Source organism: Peromyscus californicus, unplaced genomic scaffold, assembly GCF_007827085.1.
Source record: "Peromyscus californicus insignis strain IS unplaced genomic scaffold, ASM782708v3 Scaffold_16__1_contigs__length_79575227, whole genome shotgun sequence".
Taxonomy (NCBI): domain Eukaryota; kingdom Metazoa; phylum Chordata; class Mammalia; order Rodentia; family Cricetidae; genus Peromyscus; species Peromyscus californicus.
The window spans coordinates 276,457-300,292 of NW_026294458.1; the positions used below are offsets into that span (position 1 = coordinate 276,457).

A 23,836-nucleotide genomic window follows, 5' to 3' on the forward strand; every position below is an offset into this window, starting at 1 on the left:
CTGCTTATGCCCATGGCAAATGAAACAGCTTAGGTAATTTTCCAAGACAGTCTACAGCCTGACTTCATTTCAAAAGCTTGTTCCTTCCAACTCCACTCACCCCGTCTATGTCTGTGTATTAAGCCTAAAACTTTTAAGACTTTGGTAAGAGGGTGCCTACATGTTTAGATGTCCTGCACTAATTTTTTTTGGCTGCTTGAAGTAGTCATGGTTTGTTTCTTTCTTTTTGTTTTCTTTTGCAATGCTAGGGACATAACCTACAGCCATACACATGTGAAACAGGCATTTCACCACTAAGCTACTTGACACTACTTTTTAAAACAACCAATGAATGCAGTCATGTCTTTATCCAGATTGTTCTGGTCTTGTTTTATCAGTAGAAAGAATAGTCAGGGGAAATTATCCCACTGACCACAGTTTACATACAAGGTACCTAAGATAAAGATGCCCTCTGTCTTATCAACTCTGTGAGGCAGGGAGGACAGACAGTGACAATGAAGGTAGGTACAGGAACCTGTAGCTAACACATGCCAGAATTCCATACTCAATGATATGAAAACTAAGCACTTTCATTCTTAAAATGGAATATGACGTTAAATTTTTACACAACAATACTAAAAAAAAAGGTTTAAAGTTCCCTTATTCTCTGCTGAAAATAATATTTTTTCTATGAGAAAGAAGTATTCATCTTTCCCTCATGAGTCTCTCATCTATTCCTTGTCCTTGATTGATATAAAGTCATCTAACACAGGAATGATTAGAGAAATTTGCCTCATGGATGAATATGTATGTATAGCATAGCCATACAATGAAATACAGAACCTCTAAAGTCATAAAGATGACCCTCAGATTTACAGACCACTGAAGTACATGGATAATTCTTCATCATCTATTCAATATAAGAATACCTTATAAAAATACTATTCCATACATAACAGATACAACTATTTACAAGCCCAACTTATAAAGTCAGAAGTGTTTCTTCAAATATCAACTCCAATGCTACAGCTTGCTGTTTCCTCACCTTGTGCCCACTGCTTAACTTTTATATATTTCACCACAAATTTTACCTATTAAGCAGTGAAATAATTTTTTAAACAGAAGCAAATGCATTTACTCAGAAAAACAAAAAAGTAGTGTTTCAGAGTACATATAAGCAGAAGAACTGAAAGTGGAGATTAGAATCAGATTTTAACTTATTCAATTCATGAATACAATTGCCAGCTGTTGTCCATGATCACTTTTGCCAACATTCTCATCTGGGACTGGACACACAACATAAAAATATCAGATTATGAGAATTAATTTGACCTTTACTTGAGATTCAGACAAAGGGTTGATTGCTGTGGACACCGGTAGATACTTCCAAAAAGACCAGTAGGTCCAGTGCAGTGGAGTTCACCTAGAGTTTGATTAGATGTCCCAACTGTCTATTTCATATCCCTTCTATGAGTTATTCAGTTAATAACAATGAGTGTCCAGTCTATCATTCACAGAAATGAGAGGGAAATTAGACTGGTAGGTGAAAGTCCTTGTTTTATTTTTCTATATTAACTAAAGAAATTAAAAGAGAAGATACCCACACCTGCTGCAGCCCCAGTTGCAGGCCAGCAGGCAAGACTCCTGCAGGCAGGCTTGACTACCACTATCCTTCATTGGACCCTGTAACCTACAAGCCATACTCTGTCCCCCAAACCCACCCATCCACCAAAATCACAGCTGCTCCATGAGATACAGACTCTTCCAACTCCTATTGGACCAACAGGTGAGTCATTGTTTTCCTAACCAATCACCCCAGCCTCTAGGCCTTGGGTCTAGGGGCACAACCTGCACACTCATACCCCCAACCAATTGCAGCACCAGTTGCAGGCCAGCAGGCAAGAATACTGAGGGCAGGATTTTCCACCACAACCCCCCATTGGATCTTGTAATCTACAAGCCACAGTCTGTCACCCAAACCCACCCACCCACCTGAGACCCCAGGAGCTTCCTGAGACACAAACACTGCTAGTACCGATTGGACCAAGAGTGGCTCCAAGACACAGATACCATTTGTACCAATTGGAGGAAGAGATGAATAGATGCTAGTGCAAGAATACATTCAACAACATAAAGAGCAATGTGGCACCACCATAACCTAGTGGTTCTATTACAGCAAGAACTGAACTTCTTAACATAGAAAAGCAGAGGAAAACAACCTTAAAAATCATTTTATGAAGATGATAGAGGCCCTTAAAGAGGAAATGAAAAATTCCCTTAAAGAAATTGAGGGAAAGACAAACAAAAAATTAGAAAAAAATAAATCCCTTAAAAAATGGTCAAGAAAACCAAGAAAAAGCAATCAAGCAGGTAAAGGAAATAGTTCAAAACTTGAAAAACTGAAATAGAAACAAAAAGAAAACACAAATCAGGGGGATGCTGGAAATGGAATATCTGAGTAAATGAACAGGAACTACAGATACAAGCATAATCAACAGAATGGAAGAAAGAATCTCTAGCATTGAAGATATGATGGAGGAAATAGGTTTGTCAGTCAAAAAAAATATTAAAACCAACAAAGTCATAACACAAAATGTCCAGTAAATCTAGGACACCATGAAAAGACCAAACCTAAGAATAATAGGGATAGAAGAAGAAGAAGAAGAATACCAACTCAAAGGCACAGAGAATATATTCAACAAAATCATAGAAGAAAACTTTCCCAACCTAAAGAAGGAAATACCAACACAAGAAGCTTACAGAACACCAAATAGACTGGACCCCCCAAAAATGTCCCCTTACCACATAACAATAAAACCACTAAACATACAGAATAAAGAAAAAAATATTAAGAGCTGCAAAAGAAAAAGGCCAAGTAACATAAAGGCTGACCCATCAGAACAGCACCTGACTTCTCAATGGAGATTCTGAAAGCCAGAATATAATGGGCAGACATTATGCAAACTCTAAAAGGCCATGGAGACCATCCCAGACTATTATACCTAGCAAAACTCTCAATCCACATATAGAGAGTAAATAAGATATTCCATGATAAAACCAGGTTTAAGCAATACCTATCCACAAATCCAGCCATACAGAAAGCAGTAGAAGGAAAAATCCAACCTGAGGAAGTTAGATGCACCCATGAAAACACAGGCAATAAATAATGTCACACCAATAAATCCCAAAGAAGGAAAACACACAACACTACTACCAAAAAATAATAGGAATTAACAATCATTGGTCATCAATATTCCTTAATGTCAATGGACTCAATTTGCCTACAAAAAGACACAGGCTAACAGAATAGGTGTGAAAATAGGATCCATTGTTCTGCAGCATATAAGAAACACACCTCAACTTCAAAGACAGACACCTCAAAGTAAAGGGCTGGGAAAAGTCTTTCCAATCAAAGGGACTTAAGAAGCAAGCTTGTGTAGCTATCCTAATATCTAATAAGACAGACTTCAAACTAAAATTAATCAAAAGAGAACAAGAAGGACATTACATATTCATCACAGGAAAAATCCATCAAGATGAAATCTCAATTCTGAACATTTATGCCATGAATACAAGGGCACCCACATATGTAAAAGAAACATTACTAAAGCTTAATCACTCATCAAACCCCACACATTAATAGTCGGAGACTTTAACACCCCACTCTCACCAATGGAAAGGTTACCAGATGGGAACTTAACAGAGAAATAAGGGAACTAACAGATGTTATGACTCAAATGGACTTAATGCACATCTACAGAACTTTCCACCCAAACACAAAAGAATATCCCTTCTTCTCAGCACCTCATGGAACCTTCTTTGAAATTGACCACATACTCGATCACATAGCAAATCTCAACAGATACAGAAAAATTGGAATAAGTTCCTGTATTTTATTAGATCACCATGGCTTATAGTTAGAATTCAACAACAACACACATTACAGAAAACCTACAAACTCTTGGAAATCAAATAATGCTCAATTCAATCACCACTGGGTCAAGGAAGAAATAAAGAAAGAAATTAAAGACTTCCTAGAATTCAATGAAAATGAATGTACAACATACCCAAACTTATGGGACACTATGAGAGCAGCAATAAGAGGGAAGTTCATAGCTCTAAATGCCTACATAAAGAAGTTGAAGAAATCTCACACTAGTGACTTAACAGCACACCTGAAAGCTCTAGAACAACAAGAAGAAAAACTCACCCAGGAAGAGTAGATGCCAGGAAATATCAAATTGAGGGCTGAAATCTATAAAATAGAAACAAAGAGAGCAGTACAAAGAAAAAGTGAAACAAGAGTTGATTCCTTGAGAAAATCAATAAGATAGACAAACTATTATCCAAACTAACCAGAAGGCAGAAAGAGAATATCCAAATTAACAAAAGCAGAAACAAAAAGAGAGACATAATAACAGACAATGAAGAAATCAAGAGAATCATCAGGTTCAAAAACCTGTACTCCACAAACAGACAATGAAGAAATCAAGAGAATCATCAGCTTCAAAAACCTGTACTCCACAAAATTGGAAAATCTAAAAGAAATGGACAATTTTCTGGATAGGTACCAGATACCAAAATTAAATCAAGACCAGATAAATAATTTAAATAGACTTGTAATTTGTATGGAAATTGAAGCAGTCATCAAAAGTCTCCCAACCAAAAAAAAAAAAAAAAAAAAAAAAAAAAAAAAAAACCCAGGTTCAGATGTTGTGAGTGCAGAACTCTACCAGAATTGGAAAGAAGAGCTAGTACCAACACTCCTCAAATTGTTCCACACAATAGAAACAGAAACAACATTGTCAACCTCTTTCTATAAGGCTACAGTTACCATGATACCCAAAACACACAAAGATGCAACAAAGAAAACAAATTACAGACCAATCTCCCTCATGAACATTGATGCAAAACCACTCAATAAAATACTAGCAAACCTAATCCAAGAACACATCAAAAAAAATCATCCACCATGATCAAGTAGGCTTCACCCCAGAGATGCAGGGATGCTTCAACATACAAAAATATGCCAATGTAATCCAACATATAAACAAATTCAAAGAAAAAAAAACCCACATGTCCATCTGATTAGATGCTGAAAAAGCCTTCGACAAAATCCAAAAGCCCTTCATGATAAAGGTCTTGGAGAGATCAGGAATACAAGGAACATATTTAAACATCATAAAAGCAATTTACAGCAAGCCAACAGTCAATATTAAATTAAATGGAAAGGAATTCAAAGCGATTCCACTAAAATCAGGAACAAGACAGGACTGTTCATTCTCCCCATAGCTATTCAATATAGTACTTGAAGTTCTAGCTAGAGCAGTAAGAGAAGAAAAGGAGATCAAGGAGATACAAACTGGAAAGAAAGAAGTAAAACTTTTGCTATTTGCAGATTATATAACAGTCTACATAAGTGACTCCAAAAATTCTACCAGGGAACTATTACAACTGGAAAATACCTTCAGTAATGTGGCATGATATAAGATTAAGTAAGAAAAAATCAGCAGCTCTCCTATATACAAATGATAAATGGGCCAAGAAAGAAATCAGAGAAACATTACCCTTTACAATAGCCACAAATAACATAAAATACCTTGGGGTAACTCTAACCAAACAATTGAAAGACCTGTGTGACAAGAACTTTAAGTCCTTGAAGAAAGGAATTAAATAAGATATCAAAAAATGGAAAAATCTCCCATGTTCATGGATAGGTAGAACCAACATAATAAAAATGTTAATCTTACCAAAAGCAATCTACAGATTCAATGCAATCCCCATCAAAATCCCAACACAATTATTCACAGTCCTAAAAAAAAAAATACTCAGGATAGCTAAAGCAATCCTTTACAGTAAATCAACTTCTGGAGGCATCACCATCCCTGATTTCAAGCTCTACTATAGAGTTATATTAATAAAAACAGCTTGGTGTTGGAATAAAAACTGACATTGGAAAAATAGAATAGAATTGAAGATCCTGACAGTAATCCACACACCTATGGACATCTGATTTTTTACAAAGAAGCCAAAACTGTACCATGGAAAACAGAAAGCGTCTTCAACAAATGGTGCTGGCATAACATGTAGAAGATTGCAAATAGATCCATATCTATTGCCATGCACAAAACTCAAATCCAAATAGATCAAAGACCTCAGCATAAATACAGATAAATTAAACCTGATAGAGGAAAAAGTAGAAAGTAGCCTAGAATGCATTGGCACAGGAGAACACTTCCTAAATATAACACCAGTAACATAGACACTGAGAGCAACAATTAATAAATGGGATCTCCTGTTACTGAGAAGCTTCTGCAAGGCAAAAGACATAGTAAATAAGACAAAACAACAGCCTACAGAGTAGAAAAAGATCTTCAGCAACCCCACATCTGACAGAGGGCTGATCTCCAAAATATATAAAGAACTCAAGAAATTAGACAGCAGAATACCAAACAATCCAATTTAAAAATGGGCTATGGATCTAAACAGAAAAATCTAAACAGAAGAATCTCAAATGGCTGAAATATGTTTAAGTAATTGCTCAACATCCTTAGTCATCAGGGAAATGCAAATCAAAATGACACTGAGAAACTGTCTTACACCAGTCAGAATGGTTAAGATCAAAAATACTGATGACAACTTATGTTGGAGAGGATGTGTGGAGCATTTGTGGGAGTGCAAACTTGTACAGCCACTTTGGAAATGAGTACAGCGACTTCTCAGAAAAATGGGAATCAATCTTTCTCAAGACCCAAGAATACCACTCTTGGGCATATACCCAAGGGATGCTGAATCACATTACAAGTACACTTGCTCAACTATGTTCATAGCAGCATTATTCATAATAGCCAAAACCTAGAAACAACCTAGATGCCCCTCAACTGACAAATGGATACTGAATGTGTGGTACATATACACAATGGAGTATTACTCAGCTGTAAAAAACAATAACATAACAAAATTTGCAGGCACATGGATGGAACTAGAAAATACCCTGAGTGAGGTAACCTAAACTCAGAAAGATGAACATAGTATGTACTCACTCATAAGTGGATACTAGATATAAAGCAAAGGATAATTAGACTACAAACCACAGCTTCTGAGAAGCTAGGAAACAAGGAGGACCCTAAGGGAGATGCATGGATGAGATGAGATCTCCATGAGTAAACTGGGGATGGGGAGAAATAGGGGAGAGGATGGGGGATGATAACATGAGGGAATAGGATGGTCAAGCTGGGAAGTGATGGAGTGGGAGAGCAATAAAAGAGATATCTTGATAGAGGGAGACATTATGGGGTAAGGGAGAAACCTGGTACTGGGGAAATTCCCGGGAATCCACAAGGACAACCCCAGATTAGACTAATAGCAATAATGGAGAAGGTGCCTGAACAGGCCTATCCTGGAAATCAGATTGATGAATACCCTGTCATCATAGACCCTTTATCTGGTAACTGATGGAAGTAGATGCAGAGGTCCACAACCAAGCACCAGTATGAGCTCCGGGAATCCAGTCAAAGAGAGGGAAGAGGGATTACATGAGCAAGAGGGGTCAAGATCATGATGGGGAAATCTTCAGAGACAACTGAACAAAGTTCATGGGAACTCTTGAACTTTAGACTGACAGCTGTGGAGCCTGCATGGGACTGGAAGAGACCCTCTGCATGCAATAGGCAGTTATGCAGCTTGGTATGTTTTGTGGGCTCCTGGCAGTGGAATCAGGATCTATCCTAATGCGTGAGTTGGCTCTCTGGATCCCATTACCTATGGTCTGATACCTTGCTCACCCTGATGCAGGGGGGAGGGGCTTGGCTCTGCCTCAACTGAATGTACCAGGCTTTGCCCTCCCCCCCATGGGAAGACTTACCCTTTTGCAGGAGGGGATGGGGGTTGAGTTGGGGGGCAGGTGGGGGTGTGAGAGGAGGGATGAGAGGGGGATCTGTGTTTGGTATGTAAAATGAATAAAAATATAGGATAGATAGGATATCTTCTTTAATTTTGCAAATATAAATAGATTAGATATTATAACTATAATTTTTGCTTGATAATTGTTTTGTTATATGTAATTTTACTATGTTAAAGTTAGAAACCTTCTTTTTTGAAAAAAAGAAAAGGGGAAGTGCTGTGGATATCACTCTGCATGCTGTGAATGTGTGGCTCTGATTGGTTAATAAATAAAATGCTGATTGGCCAGTAGCCAGGCAGGTAGTATAGATGGGACAAGGAGAGACGAGAATTCTGGGAACAGGAAGGCTGGGACAGGAGTCACCAGCCAGACATAGAGAAAGCAAGATGTGAAAGTACCAGTAAGCCACAAGCCACGTGGAAACTTATAGATTAATAGAAATGGGTTAATTTAAGATCTAAGAACTAGATAGCAAGAAGCCTGCCATGGCCATACAGTTTATAAGAAATATAAGTCTCTGTGTCTTTATTTGGGTCTGAGTGGCTGCAGGAGCTGGGTGAACACAGGAAAACTTCAGCTATACCAAAGAAATGCTAAATGTGATTTATAAAAAAAGAAATACTATAGGTGATTATTCATAAATGTCTGGTGTAGGTCAATAACCTACACTGTCATAACACTCTTCTAAAAGCCTCATATTTTGACTCTGGCTTCTATCCCTTCCCTATGGGAAAGTTAAATCACAGAATTGTATCTAAGCCATATGGCATGTGTAGAAGCTTTGTATCTTGTCATCTCTTGTGCCCTTGATCTCTAGATCATCAGCACATATAAGGTTTTCCTGTGGTTTGGTGTGGCATTCTCTTGATGTCTCTTCTGGGTTGATGTTCTGATTGATTGTGGTCTTGGAAATCAGTCTTGGGAATGATTCACCCACCCTCCATGCTCTGGTTTGAATAAAGCATCTCACACTGCTAGCTAGTCTGTAAACAAAGCAGTGGCCTGGCATCTATGTCTAACCAGTTGCCAGGTCCAAGACGAAAAGTTTCACTTTAGATCCTCCTTTTGTATTCAGATTTAAGCTATGTCAGTGATTTATGTGTGCATTCACCCATGTGTGTGTGTGTGTGTGTGTGTGTGTGTGTGTGTATGTGTGCATGTGTGTGTGTGTGTGTGTGTGTGTGTGTGTGTGTGTGTGTGTGTGTGTGTGTGTGTGAAACAGAAGCACCATCCCTGAGCCCCTTCGACTAATGGCTTTGCTCAGAGCTGAGTCTTTGGAACATTAGAAACATCTGGAGAAACCACATTTCCATGTAGAAATATAGATAAGTTGTCATTTTTGCTACTCACTTTGAATTTATCCCACAGCCTGATGAAAGGGGATTTTGCCCAGAGTGAGTTGGAGAAAGCACATTGTAAGAAAAAAGAAAGAAGCAGAGGCTTAAATCCTGGCTTTGCAGAATTCTCCCAGGGGATTTTTAATTTTCCCTTCAAACTCACTGAAATCAGTTCAAGGAGCTGGATTTTTGGAGGACAAGAGTGGTAGACATTAAGGTTCAAGGCCACTATCCTTCAAGAAGCAAACATTAGCACTGTAGGAAAATCAAAAGATTTTTTCTTCTACTAAATTTAAATAATAATTCATATTTATATAAAAGAGGTATTTTTTTCTGGAAGTTTTGGACAATGATAACTGATACTATTCAGAGGCTTGGCTTGTGCCCAGAACAGCCCAGCACTAGTCCTAAAGATGCCCAGCTCAAGATACAGTTCATTCATACCCCTCATGTTCATCTAGAACTGACCCATTATGGATCTAACATGTTGCAGGGAGAAAAATAAGACATTTTTGCCTTTTGGATTTCATATGTGGTTTATTCTCAAACTACCATGAGTGTGACCCAAGAGAGGTGTAGATATCTGACATTAAGATTAGTTTTAAAGATACATAAGTATTTCTAGAATTCTTCTTTGAGGTGGAAAGGGCAGAAAGATGGTCAAGAAGGGTTTCTTCAGAGAAATCCTGAGTGATGGAAGAGATACATAGGCAAAGGCAGAGAATAAGGACTCCTCTAAACCTGTGTCCCACCTCTTTCCAAGTAGACCCACAGAAGGCAATGTGCAGGCCAGAGTCTGCTTCCCCAACCAGGGACAAATGTGTCTGCACTCGTGCTTCCTCCTGGGGCAGAATGCTGTCACCTCATGCAGTTTTTTTTAATGACACTTTTATTATTTCTTTCAGGATCTCATACAAGATGGTTTGACACATTCATCCCAAACTCCTTTCAGATTCATCCCTACCTCTCTACTCATCCAATTTATCTCCCCCTTCCTTTCAACCAATTATGTCCAGTTTTTACTGGCCAACACTATGTAGGGTCAGCCCTGGAGTGTGGTTGATATTCCAGAGATCACACCATTAAAGAAAACTGACTCTACCTTTCCAAGCAGCTGTCAAATGACAATATTTTCTTAACTAAAGGTGGGACTATGTACATACCATCAATACTTGGATTTTGTTTGGTTTGGCCATGTGCAAGTCTTGTGCAAGCTGTCACAATCACTGTTAGTTCACATGTGTGTCTTCCCTGTTGTGCTTAGAAAGTACTCTTTTGTTGAAGTTATCAACCATTATTGACTTTTATAATCTTTCTGCCTCACTTCCTTAGACTTCATGAGCAATATGGACATTCCATTTAAGACTGAGTACTCCAAAGTCTTTTAATCTCTGCACTTTGACCATTTGTATGTCTCTTTGTTTATTGACATCTACTGCAATTAAGCAGAAGTGTTGAGAGTTGAGAGATGTACTGATATTTGGGCATAGCAATATGTCATTAGTAGTCATTTTTGTACTATGTCCACTTAGCAGAACAGTTGTTGTGTGTTCTTCCTTTGGGTATATGACCTGTATACCCAAAGGTTCTTGGTCCCATTAAAAATGTCAGGTATGGGTTTCACTCATGTAGCTGACTATAAATCCACTCAGAAAGTGGTTGGTTATTCCTGTAACATTTATGTTATTATTGCACCAATGGGCATATCTTGCCAGATATGCAATTGTGGCTCACAGGGTGTACGACTATGTAAGACTGATAGTTACTTTTTCCTTCTAATATCATACCTAATATCTCTAGGAGTATGAATGATAGGCAATAGAGATAAATTATCCACTTGATTTTTCCACGAGTATGTGATATCTTTAGATATAGGATCTTATTGTTTAGTTCTATAGGGTAACCAAAAGCAGTAGCAGCAGCCTATATTCTACACATGTCTATGGAATCCAACTGGACAACAACTCATAAAAATGCAAACTCTTCCTAGTAATGGGACTTTTAATTGATGGCATATATCATCTAGTTGGTATGTTGTCCCATCATTACAGAGAAACTCCATTTAACTTTTTTATATATATTTATATTAGGAATATTCTACTGTAGTAGGTTTCAATACAGCTTTTTTAATAATTTTATTTTATAATTTAATTTAATTTTACATATCAGCTACGGATTCCCCTTTCCTCCCCCTTCCCACCCCACCTCCCCCCCAGCATACCCCCCATTCCCATCTCCTCCAGGGCCAAGACTCCCCTGGGGATTGAGTTCAACCTGGTAGATTCAGTTCAGGCAGGTCCAGTACCCTCCTCCCAGGCTGAGCTAAGTGTCCCTGCATAAGCCCCAGGTTCCAAACAGCCAGCTCATGCACTGAGGACATGTCTGGATGCCTCCCAAACAGTTCAAATTAATCAACTGTCTCACTTATCCAGAGGGCCTGATCCAATTGGGGGCTCCTCAGCTATTGGTTCATAATTCATGTGTTTCCATTCCTTTGGCTATTTGTCCCTGTTCTTTTTCCAATCTTGGTCTCAACAATTCTCACTCATACAAACCCTCCTCTTTCTTGCCAATTGGACTCCTGGAGCCCCACCTGGGGCCTAGCCATGGATCTCTGCATCCAGTGGCCTCAGTCATTGGATGAGATTTCTAGCATGACAATTAGGGTGTTTGGTCATTCTATCAACAGAGTAGGTCAATTCGGGCTTTCTCTCACCCATTGCCAGTAGTCTATTGTGGAGGTATCTTTGTGGATTTCTGTGGACCTCTCTAGCACTTTTCTTCTTCCTATTCTCATGTGGTCTTTATTTATCATTGTTGTAGAGCTAGGGGAACTCTCCTCCACTGCTGGTGGGAATGCAAGCTTGTACAACCACTTTGAAAATCAATATGGTGCTATCTCAGAAAATTGGAAATCAATCTCCCCCAAGATCCAGCTATACCACTCTTGGGTATGCAACCAAGGAATGCTCAATCATACCACAAGGGTAATTGCTCAGCTATGTTCATATCAGCATTGTTTGTAATAGCCAGAACCTGGAAACAACCTAGATGCCCTTCAACTGAAGAATGGATAAATAAAATGTGGTACATATACACATATACAATGGAATACTACTCAGCAGGGAAAAGTAATGACATCATGAGGTTTGCAGGCAAATAGATGGATCTAGAAAAAATCATCCTGAGTGAGGTAACCCAGACTCAGAAAGACAAACATGGTATGTACTCACTCATAGGAAGATACTAGATGTAAAACAAAGATGATTAGACTGCTACTCACAACTCCAGGGAGGCTACCTAGAAAACAGGACCCTAAGAAAGACACAGGAATCACACAATGACAGAGAAATAGATGAGATCTACATGAACAACCTGGACATGAGTGGGAGTAATGAAGGGCAAGGTTTGAAGGAAAGTGAGCTTAGGGGAGAGGGAGATCCCAACTGGATCAAGAACAGAAAGGGAGAACAAGAAATAAGAGTCAATATAGCTTTTAAAAAAGGTTTTTAGTGTTAGCCTTCCCTTCTCATATCCCCCCACCCTGCCCTTCCACCAATAATTCCCTCTAATCCTTCTTATTCCAATTTTCCTCTCCCCCTTTATAACACTACATTTTATCTCCCACTGCTTAAAAGTTCCTCTCCTCCCCTGTGGTCCCTTTCTAGTTTCTTAACCTCTATGGGTATACCAAATGAAACACACATATCTAAAGATTAAAAGCTAACATCTACATATAAAAGGAAGCATGTAATGTTTGTCTTTTTTGGGATTGGGTTACTTCACTCAAGATGATTTATTTTCTAGCTCCAATCATTTACCTGCAATTTTCATAATTTAATTATTCTTAACTGCTGAATAACATTCCATTTCATAAATGCACCACATTTTCATTGTCCATTCATCAGTTGATGGACATCTAGGTTGCTTCTATTTCCTGGCTGTTATAAATACAGGAGAAATAAACATGGATGAGCAACTATCTCTATAGTAGGATTTAGAGTCCTTTGGGTAAATTGCCAAGAATGGTATAGATGATACTTGGGATAGATATATCCCCAGCTTTTTTAAAGGAACCTCTGCACTGTTTTCCATACTAGTTGCACCAGTTAGCACTCTCACGAGGAATGAATGAACATTCCTTTTTTCCTGAATCCTTACTTGCATCTGCTGTCATTTGTTTATTGTTTATCTTGTCAATTATTACTGATATAGAATAAATTCTCAGAGTAGTTTTATTTGAATCTCTCTGATTGCTAAGGATGTTGAATACTTTAAAAGTGTTTCTCAGACATTTATTTTTCATCTTTTAGAACTCCCTACTTAATTCTATGCTCCATGCATTAATTGGATATATACTTGGTAAAGAATCTTTTCCCATTCTGCAGGCTTCCTCTTCTCCCGAATGGTGGCGTCCTTTGTTCTACAGAAGATTTTCAGTTTCATGGGGTCCCATTTGTCAATTGTTGGTCTTAGTGCCTGTGCTATCACAGTCCCTTTCAAAAAGTCATTTTCTGTGATGATAAATTAAAATGTATTCTTTACTTTCACTTCTGTCAGATTCAGAGTATAAGGTCCTATGTTGAGGTCCTTGGCTCATTTAGAGTTGAGGGTTTTTTTGTTTTGTTTTGTTTTTTGTAGAATGAGAGATAAGGAAACAATGAAAGTCCAAAGTTATTAATAGAAGCGGGACAGGAAACTCAAGTAAAAGACACAAGAATATTTTCAACAAAATCATAGAAGAAAATTACCCAAGTCCAGGGAAATAGATATATATCAAGAGGCATACAAAACACCAAAGACATAGGACCAGAAAAAAAGGACTCTATGTGAAGGATCCTTGGTGCTTTTGCCTGTACAGAACAAAGAAAGCGTACTGAAAAATACAAGACAGAAGGGCCAAATGACATATAAAGGCAGGACCATGAGAATAATACTTGCTTTTCATAAAAGACTTTGAGAACCATAAGGGCCTGGACTGGTGTTCTACAATTTCTGAAAAACTACAGATGCCAGCCCAGATACTATACCCAGAAAAACTGTCAGGTGCAGTTGAATGAGACAGAAAAATATGCCATGATAAAAATAGATTTAAGTTACTTATTTCACCAAGCTGGATTTATAGATGATTCTAAAGGTAATGTTTCAGTCTGAAAGAAAATTCAACACACCTTAGAGATCATAAGGAATAATAATCACAAAATAGTTAACCAAAAAGAAGTTTAAGAAAACAATGCCAAAACAATATAATATCAGGAATTAATAAATATTGTCCAATTAAAAACCCTCAATATTTACAGTCAAAATTCACTAGTTAGATGACAAAGACTAACAGCTTCCATTAGGACACAGAATCCATCTTTTTGCTGCCTCTAAGAAACACACCTCACCATTAAGGACAAACATCTCCTTTAATGAAAAAAACAGGTATTTCAAGCTAATGGAACTATGAAGCAAGCAGGCATAGTAATATAATATTTGACAAAATAAATTTTAAACCAAAACTACTCAGAAGAGATAGAGAATGATACTTCATACTAATTAAAGGGAGAATTCATCATAAAGGTATTACAACTTTAAACACACATGGGGCACTCAAGTTCACAAAAGAAACACCATTTTGTCTAAAATTCACAGATCTAAAACTTGCAGTTTTGAAACTCACTTGAACAAACATAAAGTTTCCCAGACAGCCTTTGAAGGAGGGACTCCATGGAGCAAGCTTCCCTCTTTCTCTTTCTCCTTGCACAGACTTATAATCAAAAGGACTTTCTTCTCTGTCCCCCAAGAACACTGAAATCCCAGTCCAAAATTAAGGCAAACTACCCAAATTGTGTCTCCTTCATGTGTAAATAAAAACTCTCAAATAAGCACAACATTTGCCTGTTTCTAGTTCTACTATGGCCTCTGAAGATATGTTTAAAAATCTTCAGTACAAATTATCATAAATATCTAAAAGAAACAGAAGAATCCCTGGTGCTTAGCCTGTCAAAATAGATTAGCAGCTTTGTTGTTCTTTTTCTTATTTTTTTTCCTTTTAAAGAAAAAATAAACAAGTAAACCTGAAAATCACTCTGAGCCTCTATGTCAGGCACCAACTGTCCACTGTCCACATCCTCAACCTCCTAAAACTTTCCATTCCACATGGATGGCAGATTTCTCATTTCCTGGACTTCTGTGGTCTGTGGCATTCACAATACCACAACAGAAGGGAGGGATCCAACATCTACCTGTGTTCTCCTGGCTCCATAAGCTGGTGTGTGTGTGTGTGTGTGTGTGTGTGTGTGTGTGTGTGTGTGTGTAGGTGGGTTAGGTACCATGCACATCTCCTTCCCCTCTCTGTCTCTGTCTGTCTGTCTCTGTCTCTGTCTGTTGTCTCAGTCTCTGTCTCTGTCTCTGTCTCTCTCTCTCTCTCTCTCTCACACACACACAAGCACACGCACATGCACATATACACACACTCTGACCAGGGCAGTTTTAAAGGAAAATGGAATAGTGCACAAAAGCTTTCCCTCTGAGGCATACAGAGAAACTTGAATTCACCTTTTTCTTTTCTTTTTTTAAATCAGGCTTTTGATTTTTTTTATAGGCAAACAACTAAGAAATAATATACATACACACCTGTGTATCTGCATAAGAATTTATACTATACATGTTCATATATACATGCTGACAGCTATAGATACGTATAGATAAGAAATCAGTATCTTCAAATATGATAATTGATTGGTAAATATTGGTGACTATTTCATTCAAGAAAATACCTTTTAAACTACAAACAAAATTTGTGTTAGTCAAAGACAACTGGGCTGTGAGAGCAAGAGAATGGTGTACTGACAGAAGGATTCATCATCCACATTTCACACCCTGTAGCTGTATGTGCCAATGCAGTCTGCTCTGCTATGCTTCTTTTTTATTTTGGGAATAGTAGACATGAAGGATGCTTGTATAAATGTCTCTTCTTCTTACTTTGTAAGAATTAAAGTTCATTTGCTGAATAGTCTGTCATTGTTCTTTAATGGGAGCATTGTTTTGACATCCCAGTGTGACTCTTTTCTTTCAGGAAATCTTTAGGTATACACCATGTGGATTAGCATTGCAGAAACGCAGAAGAGCATGTGGACCAGGTGAGGCATGTCTTCCTGAAATCCTTTCTTAGGAAATTGCTTTGCTGTGTATATGAAAAGATTGAAATTTCTACACCTGAGACAGCATGATTGTTTTAATATTTAGCAGACATAAACTTCAGAGATAGCCCTGCTATCTCTTCACCGTCTTTCTTTCCCTTTAAGTACACTCTAATTTTAAGTAAACTCCATTAAGTACTTTTCTCATATTTTCAGTTAGGATAATTTCTACCAAGAATTCGAAGTTTGGGACTTGACCTGTATTGCATTTGGTGTTTTCCAAGTGCCTCCATGAATGACTCAGAAGTTATACTGCATCTTCATTTTCTGTGAAAACATAATATTACACATCATCATTTCACTTTTCATGTCTCACTATTCATCTCACAGCTACTCAATTCTTTATAATGCACAGTTTTAATACAAATATTAGAGAAATTAACATTAGCAATTCCTTTCCCTCCTCAGACATATACCCAGAGACAGTTGACCTAGTCATGTACTCCTTCATTTTACACTGGATTATGCATCTCAGGGGGTAAGCAGTTGAAGATCTCTGACAACAGGAAGAAAGCCAAAGATTATGGATTTCTGAAAGTCAGTACAATTGCTGAGGCTGAGTTACTCCATTCTGACCAGGGGACAGTTTCTTGGATAACTTCATCCAAGTCCACCAAGAATTTCTATTCTTCCATAAATTTTGAGTATTTACTTTGTCATGTAGGCCTTATTTTCTTCCCAACTATTGAAAGAGTAGTTTTCCAATTCTACATACACATGCTTCTCTATAAGTGACATGGCACCATATCCAAGATTGTGGTCACCTTGCAGATCTCAGGTCACCCACTGAGTTTTAGAACAAGACCTCTTATGGGCCAGAGTCTACTAACATTTGACCAGTATAAACTGTTGTGACCAGCAATGGAAACCACAGTCACCATCCCCAGAGGGCTTTGCTGTGTAGTTCAGAGGCCCTGACATGGAAGAAAACATGTTTGCTTTCCCCCTCCACTTACAAAATCTACCTACAGACAGAGTGAATCTAATCGGATGATCTCAAAGGTAGTATTTACACATCAAATTGTTCAGATGTTTTAACAGAGGATATATGTAGCATGAATCTTAAAGAGTCTTATTACTAAAATCAAACCTAAAGTCAGGTATTTGGGTGAATGCTGAAAGATCAGAGAAACAGAGCACACCACAGCTTCCTCACCTCACCAGTTCCTCAGCTGATCATGTTTTGTCAGACTGGAAGCCTCTGTGTCCTCATCCAAATGGATCTCAGCTGAATTGCTGTTCAAAAGCCTAAAAGCTTAATAGGCCTAGTTCCTGATTTTCACTCCTTAAATACCTTTCTGCTTCCTGCCATCACTTCCTGGGATTAAAGGTATGTGGCACAATGCTTGGCTATTTCCAGTGTGGCCTTGAACTCACAGAGATCCAGACAGATCTCTGCCTAGGATTAATGGTGTGTTTGTGTGCCATCATTTTCTGGCCTCTATATCTAGTGTCTGTTCTGTTCTCTGACCCCAGATAAGTTTATTAGGCTGTACAATATTTTAGGGAACACAATATCACCACAGATATTCAAATTCACTTAAAGAAACCACCGTGAAAATGACTAGGATTTCAGTGTTCAAGGTAGGCTTTAGATCTATGTGAAAATATACCAGAGTTATGGGGACTTGACTCCTCAAGTGTGCCAAATAGTGACAGGTAAGATCTCTCAATACAACCAAAGTAGCAAGACTCTTAACTGTATACATAATATGCAGATCTCCTAAGTCTTACATTTTGCATTAACAAATATGGCCAAAGGCTTCCATTTAACATGACTTAAAAAGTTGTGTCAAAAGATTTCTCTTGACCTCTGTCAGCCTACTTCAGCAATGCCACTCATCCTACTTTCCCTAGCATCATTGGAAGCTCTACTCCTCAGAACTGACTGTTTCTGAGTTTTGTGCTTTTCTGACCCCAGCATCCTAATTAGGGACTATTCTCAGGAAATTCTACATCAGTGTATGTGGCCCAACAGGACACTCCACACAGGTTGGGCTCAATTTACTGAACCACAGATTTTTTTTGAGTGAACCAATATTCAAAACCATTTGAACTCTTCAAATTGTCCTTGCCAAAACACTTCATAGGACTTTGCTTCCAGACTTTGTTTAGAGAGCAGCTAATGGTGAATCCTTGCTGTGATGTCAAGAACTCACTTAGGAAGAATACACAGAAGAGTATGTAACAAGAACAGGATGAGATAGAGTATACCTTCATCTCAAAATGCACATGGTTTCAGGTTGCAGTATGGTACCTGTGCTATGTGCTAGAAATATTTATGTGTATACATATACATATACATATATATGAATGTGACACATGTGTCTGGTATGGAGGAGTATAAATATGTGTGGTATATAATAATATATAATATATGTATATATGTTTGTGACACAAGTATGATGTATGCTTATGTACTGTGCATGTGTGGTACATGGGGTACCTACACATGTCCATGATGTATACAGAAGTATGGTTCACACATGATGTGGTATGTATGTGTGTGTATGCATAATGTATTTTTTTGTTATATCTATATACATGATGCATGTGAATACTATATGTGGCATGTATGTGGAGGTACATTTTTATGGTGTTTATTATGATGCATGGATGTGGTGTGTGTAAGTTTGGTGTATGTGTGTTATACAGGCCATGTGTGCCCTATATGTGTGGCATGTGAGTGTATGTGCTACATGTATATTGTTTGTATGTGGTTTGTATTGGTAGCATGTACCATAAACAAAAAATGTACCGTTAGCACAATTCTCCTCCATTACTATTCCCATTTTTTATCTACTAAGTAAATAAATACTCAGTTATCAATTGTGCACTGGATATTTACATCACAATGAAGAAAAATGAACTTATTAATTGCCAGACAGTGCTCCAGGTTCATGGAAAAGATAACTAGTTTATCTTCAAGCAAACCCTGTAGGATATAGATGTTACTGTTTTCATTTCACAGAGCTACCAAGCACAGACTAAGACTAAAGGAAGGAAGCATCATGGGAAGAAGCAGAGCAAAGAGGCTCCAGCATAAGCCCTCTGTCCATCTATGTAGGCCAACATCCGGGACCTTGGGACCTGCATTTGTATTGCCTTCCACTAGGCTAGGCTATAAGATCCAGTGTACTTGTCCAAACCAGCCCTAATCTGTTTTCCACTTTTAATTGGACAAATACATTGAATACTATCATTCTGTAGATTGCAACAATACTTCACCTTCATTACACTACCAAAAGAAAAGATCTTGACTGTCCATGACAGAAAAAATCCAGCAGGGTTTCAGGATTCTATGGCACCATGTGGAAAGTTGTAATTGAAGTTGTTGTTGTCACTGAATGGAAGTATGTGGTTAAAGCATTGAAACACACTGCTCTATGTCTTAAGGAGGAGTATCAGCCAAATCATGGGATTAAACAGTAGGCATATGTTAATGAGAGAGAGAGAGAGAGAGATCTTCATCCTCCAATCCCCCTTCTCCACACTGAATTGCCCTCAAATATAGTGATGTCTATTGCCCAGAGAATACTGGGCACCACTGGTCTAATACTTGTCTAACAAAAAAAGAAAAAAATGTTAAAGATCACTTGAGATGAATAGCAGAGTCAGGGGCTCCCAAGGAACACTTTCAACTCTCATGAAAATTTGAGTAACACTTAAACAGAAGACAATGTTGACTTTAAATAAGCCCTTAAAGTCTTCTTCATATTTGTAACTAGCTCCCAAGTGCAAAGAGAGGGATCCAGAATATCTAACCTAGCAGTTAAACTGCTTTTGGTTTGCACACTCCATTTTCCTGTGATCTGAGACTGATTCTCTCCTCTGTGGCTTTGCTCACAGGTGATGATCTTTGAATTTTCCTTTTCCCTAACCAGTCATCTCTAGTTCTCCTCCATGTTATGCTAGGCCACCACCATTTGAAGGAGTACTTGATTTTTCCTTGTCCAGGATAAGAACAGGACATTACAGTGTTTATATAAGCATGTGGAGTACATAGTCAGATGGTTTCACATCATTTCCACAAGCCCAACCAGACTAAACAGGCTTCCCAGGCTCTCTCCACACTTCAGAGCACACATTCAGCAAAACACAGATGTTGGTTGAATAAGTAAAACCATATCTTTTAAAAGATTTCATGTGAGAAATTTCTAATCCTAATCTCATATAGTAATAACTAAATTGAGGACATTTTTGTTCTCATTTAAAAAAAATAATCTGTAAGAATATTTCACCCAAACATAAAAGAATATACCTTTTTTTTCTGTACCTTACAGAACTGTCTTGAAAACTGACCTCAGACTCAAAGGAAGTCTCAACTGATACAAGAAAATTGAAATAACACCCTGCATTCTATCAGACCACCACAGATTAAAGCTGGATAAAAAAAAAAAAGAAACCTTACAAACTCATTGTAACTGACCAAGTCTCTACTGAATTCTAGAATTCAATGAAAATGAATACACAGCATACCCAAACTTATGGAACACAATGAAAGTAGTTCTAAGAGATAAGTTCATAGCACTGAGTCTGTACATATAAAACAAATCCAAAGCTGAAGAGATCTCATAGTACCAACTTAATAGCACACCTGAAACTTAAAGAACATAAAGAAGTAATCACCCCCAAGAGTACTTGATGGTAAATAATCAAATAGTCAAACTCAGAACTGAGATCAGGATAGAATAGAATAGAATAGAATAGAATAGAATAGAATAGAATAGAATAGAATAGAATAGAATAAAAAAGAACAATACAAAGAATCAATAAAACAAAGTTGATATTGTTGTTGTTGTTTTTTGAAAAAATCAATAGGAACAACAAGGCTTTATCCAAAGTAACTAAAAGGCAGAGACGGAATATCTAAATTAAAAATATAGCAATGAAAAGGAGACATAAAAACAGCTGAGAAAATCCAGAGAAGCATAAGGACATACTTTAGAAAGCTGTACTCCACCAAATTGAAAAATCTAAAAGATAATTTTTTCATACATACCACTTGCCAAAGCCATATTAAGATCTGATAAGCAATTTAAATAGAACTGTAATGGCCTGTGAAATACAAGCAGTTATTAAAAGTCTCCCAATTAAAATAAGCTCATGGCCAGACTGTTTTAGCACAAAATTCTATCAGATTTTCAAATAGAGTTAATGCCAATAATCCTTAAATTATTTCACAAAATAGAAACAAAAGAAACATTCCCCAATTCATTTTGAGGCCATAATTAACCTGAAATCCAAACAACACTTAAACCTAAAAAAGAAAGAGAATTACATACCAATTTCTCTTGTGAACATAGATGCAAAAATACTCAAAAAAATGCTTGCAACTCAAATACAAGAACACATCAAAAACTCATTTACTATGATCAAACAAACTGAAAGAAGACACATGTGATGACCTCTTTAGATACAGAAAAGGCCCTTCACAAGATCTACCACTCCTTAATGAAAAAACTCCTGGAGAGATTAGGGATAGAGGGATACACCTAAACATAGCAAGCCTATAACAAACATCAGCTTAAATTGAGGTAAACTCAAAAAATTCACTAAAATTAGAGCAAGAGAAGGTTGTCCACTCTGTCCATATCTATTCAATATAATACTTGAAGTCTTAGCTAGAGTAATAAGGTAACTGAAGGAGATTAAAGGAGAACAAATTGGAAAAAATGAATTTAAAGTATCTTTATTTGTAAATTATATGATACATATATAAATGACTCTAAAAATTTCACCAGAGAACTTCTATAGCTGATAAAACCTTTCAGAAAAGTAGCTGGATACAAAATTAACTCACAAGAATCATGAGCACTCATATACAAATGACAAACAGACTCAGAAAGAAATCAAGGAAACAGCACCTTTCACAATAGCCACAAATAATAAAAAAAAAAATTGGGGGTAACTCTAATCAAGCAAGTGAATGATTTGTATGACAAAAACATCAAAACTTTGAAGAAAGAGTCTGAGGAAGATATCAGGAGATGGAAATATCTCCCATGCTCATGGATTCATAAGATTAACATAGTGAAAATGGCCATCCTACAAAAAGCAGTCTACAAATTCAATGCAATTCCCATCAAAATTCCAAGAAAATTCTTTCCAGACCTTGAGAGGACAATTCTCAGTTTCATATGGGAAAAAAAACCCAGGATAATTATAACAATCCTGAATAATAAAAGAACTGCTGGGAAGTCTCACATTTTCCAATTTCAAATTGTATTACAGAGCTATAATAATAAAGATATCAGAATATGGGCACAAAAACAGACACAGTCATCAATGTATCAAATTGAAGACTGAGACATAAGACCACATACCCATGTACACCTAATTTTTGATTAAGAAGGCAGATACACAGTGGAAAAAAGGATAGCACCTTCAACAATTTGTGCTGGTCAAAATGGATAGCTGTATGTAAAAGAGTCCAAATAAATCTGTATCTATCACTTTGCACAAAATTCAACTCCAAATTGATCAAAGACCTCAACATAAAACCAGATACACTGAACCTTATAGAAGAGAAAATGAGGAGTAGCCTTGAACTCATTGGCACAGAAGACTTTCTCAACAGAACACTGATTATACAGGTACTAAGATCAACAACTAATAAATAGGACCTTATAAAACTGAATAATTTCTATAATGCAAGGGACACTGTCATTCAAAGTGGTAGCCTAAAGAGTACAAAATTTTTTTTTTTACAAATTCCACATCTGACAGAGGACTAATATTTAACTTATATAAAAAACTCCAGAAACTTGATATCAAAAAACCAAATAATCCATTTTAAAAATGTGGTACAGGTTGAAATAGAAAATTCTCAATAGAGGAAACTCAAATGGCTGCAAAACACTTAAAACAGTGGTTTTCAGCCTGTGAATTGCAAACCCTTTAGGAGTCACATATATCCAGCATATCAGATATTTACATTACTATCCATTACACTAGCAAAATTACACTCATAAAGTAGAAATGGAATAATTTTGTGGTTGGGGGTCACCACAACATAAGGAACTGTATTAAAGAGTTGCAGCATTAGGAAAGTTGAGAACAACTGACTTTAAAAAAAATGTTAATCATCCTTCCTTAGCCATCAGAGAAATGCAAATCAAAATAACTTTGAAATTCCTTCATCCACCTGTCAGATGGCTAAAATCTATTACACAAGTGACAGCTCATGCTAGTGATGATGCAAAATAATGGTAACACTCACCCATTGCTGGTGGGAGTGGAAATTTGTACAGATACTATGGAAATCAATATGATGACTTCTAAGAAAGATGGAAATGAATCAACTTCAATATCCAGCTATCCCATTCTTGGGCATATACTCAAATGGCACTTTATCCTATCACAAGAATACTTGCTTAACAATGTTAACTGCTGCTCTGTTAATAATATCCAGAAACTGGAAATAAACT

The 23,836-nt window shown here is 37.2% G+C and overlaps 1 protein-coding gene across 2 annotated transcripts in view; it reads left to right on the forward strand.

The window, feature by feature from the left end:
• Positions 1 to 23,836, forward strand: part of Snai2 (snail family transcriptional repressor 2) — a 48,460-nt gene that overhangs the window by 11,757 nt on the left and 12,867 nt on the right. For both annotated transcript variants that reach the window (XR_008218680.1, XM_052739934.1), the window contains exon 4: positions 16,283 to 16,346. Coding sequence is in view for 1 of the 2 variants with exons in the window: in XM_052739934.1 (XP_052595894.1) it covers positions 16,283 to 16,313 (31 nt within the window). In the remaining variant the exon portion in view is untranslated. The remainder of the gene's footprint in view (positions 1 to 16,282; positions 16,347 to 23,836) is intronic.